The sequence below is a fragment of the Vulpes lagopus genome, chromosome 13, assembly GCF_018345385.1.
Source record: "Vulpes lagopus strain Blue_001 chromosome 13, ASM1834538v1, whole genome shotgun sequence".
Taxonomy (NCBI): Eukaryota; Metazoa; Chordata; class Mammalia; order Carnivora; family Canidae; genus Vulpes; species Vulpes lagopus.
In genome coordinates, this window is record NC_054836.1 from 5,393,787 (window position 1) to 5,395,656 (window position 1,870).

General features: G+C 70.0%; 1 protein-coding gene across 1 annotated transcript; it reads right to left on the reverse strand.

Annotated features, from left to right (window-relative positions):
• Positions 1–433: 433 nt before the first annotated feature.
• On the reverse strand, positions 434–1,533 carry KLF14 (Kruppel like factor 14). The gene has a single exon (XM_041728116.1). It carries the CDS (start codon positions 1,415–1,417, stop codon positions 434–436), a length of 984 nt encoding a protein of 327 aa, XP_041584050.1. The 5' UTR covers positions 1,418–1,533.
• Between the last annotated feature and the right edge of the window lie 337 nt (positions 1,534–1,870).

Below are 1,870 nucleotides of genomic sequence, written 5' to 3' on the forward strand. Positions count from 1 at the left end.
TCCCAGTCCTGGACATTTCCAAGACTGCCACCCCTGGCACCCTCTCCAAGGTCCGCCCCTCGTGGGTGGGTAAGACACCAGAGTCCTTTGAGACTGGGAGCTCCTCAAGCACCTGAGAATTCCAGTTTCACATCTCTGGTTCCATGGAAGGGAGACTCTTCAGGACTCTGGAGAGAGCACCGGGGTTCATCCCTCCTCACCAGTTCCAGGGGGCTGTCCTGAGGCAACCCTCCCTTTTAGGTTGGTACACGTGTTGTAAGAATTCCTGCTATTTTCGGGCCCCCAGTCCCTCCCCAGGGTCCAACGTGCCTGCCCGGACCAACCCTCGAAGCCGAGGAACCAGTCTGTGCCTTGGTCTAATGACTCTGGGAAAAGAGGGATGGGCAAAGAAAAGGCAGGGACAACGGCCTGGGGATCGTCCTTGCGGGGACGACTAACAGCAATGACCGTCTGACAGGCAGGTGGTGAAGCTGGGCGCCTGGCCAGGGACGGAGCCGGAGCTGTCCACCAGGCTGGTGGGTTGCGAGTCGACGCGGGGAGTGCGACGGCGCCCGCGGTACTCGATCATGTCGGGATGATAGGCTGGGTGGCGACGAGCGTGCTTGGTCAGATGGTCGCTCCGGGAGAACTGCTTGGGGCAGAGGGGGCAGGAGAAGCGCTTCTCGCCCGTGTGCGTCCTGTAGTGGCGGGCCAGCTCGTCGGAGCGCGTGAACTTCTTGTCGCAGTCGAGCCAGTCGCAGGAGAAAGGGCGCTCGCCCGTGTGGGTGCGCTGGTGGGACTTCAGATGCGACGACTTGTAATAGGCTTTGTTGCAGCCCGGAAAGGGGCAACGGTGGCGCTTGGCAGCAGGTGTAACCGGCCTCCGACGGGGGACTGGACCTGTGGCGGGGGCGGGGCAGGCCCCTGGGGCCGCGCCGGGGACCGCCCCGGGGACCGCAGGCGCTCCGGGGACGGCGGGCGCTCCGGGGACCTCGAGCGCGCCGGCGGAGTGCGCGGGTCCGGAGATCTCCGCCGCGCGGGCGGTCGGGGCCGGCTCTGAGCACAGGGTCGGGCCGGAGCACCGGGTCGGGCCGGAGGAGCCGGGCGAGGCGCGCGGAGCTTCCCCCGAGTTCTCCCCGAAGCCCTCCCCGGAGCCGCCGCGCAAGTCAGCCAAGACGCTTGCAGCCAGCAGGTGGGGCGCGGCGCCGCCCGCGCCGGGGCTGGGGGCGGGGACCTGGGGGAGCGGGGGGACCGACGCGGGTCCCGGTGGCCCCGGACCCGGCAGAGCGGACTCCGGCGGCGCCGCACCCACCTCCGAGCCGGCGGCTCCGCCCGCGCCCTCGGGGTCCGGCGGGCGGCGGTGAACCACGGCGCCCGCGGACATGGACACCAAGCACTCGGCGGCGAAGTAGTCCAGGCACGCCACGGCGGCGGACATGCTGGCACCGCCGGGCCGCCGGCGAGCGCCGTCCGAGCGCGGCCGGCCGCGGGCGGGAGAGTTCTCGGGAGCGTCCGTCCCGCAGCCTCGGAGCGAGAAGCAGGAGGCCCGGTGCGCGCCGCCCGCCGCCCGGCGCCGCCGCCGCCGCCCGCGCGGAGCCCGCCCCGCCTGACGCGCCCCTGACGCACCGGAGCCCGCGGGGGCGGCGGGACCCGCCCCGGCCCGCAGGACACCCCCTCGGAACGCGGGGCCCACCGGGCTAAGGCATTTTTAACAGCCTGAGAAATTATCTTGTCTTCGCTTTCTTGCCTCTGCTGGTGAGCCAGGTAATTTTAATAAAGAGAAAAGTCCCCGATCGTAACTTCTGGGCAGCCTGCCGGCCTCGCCCCCCCGCGCCCGCTGGTCCTGCGCCAGCCGGGTGTCCGGCGGAGTCCGAGAAACTTTTTTTTAAGG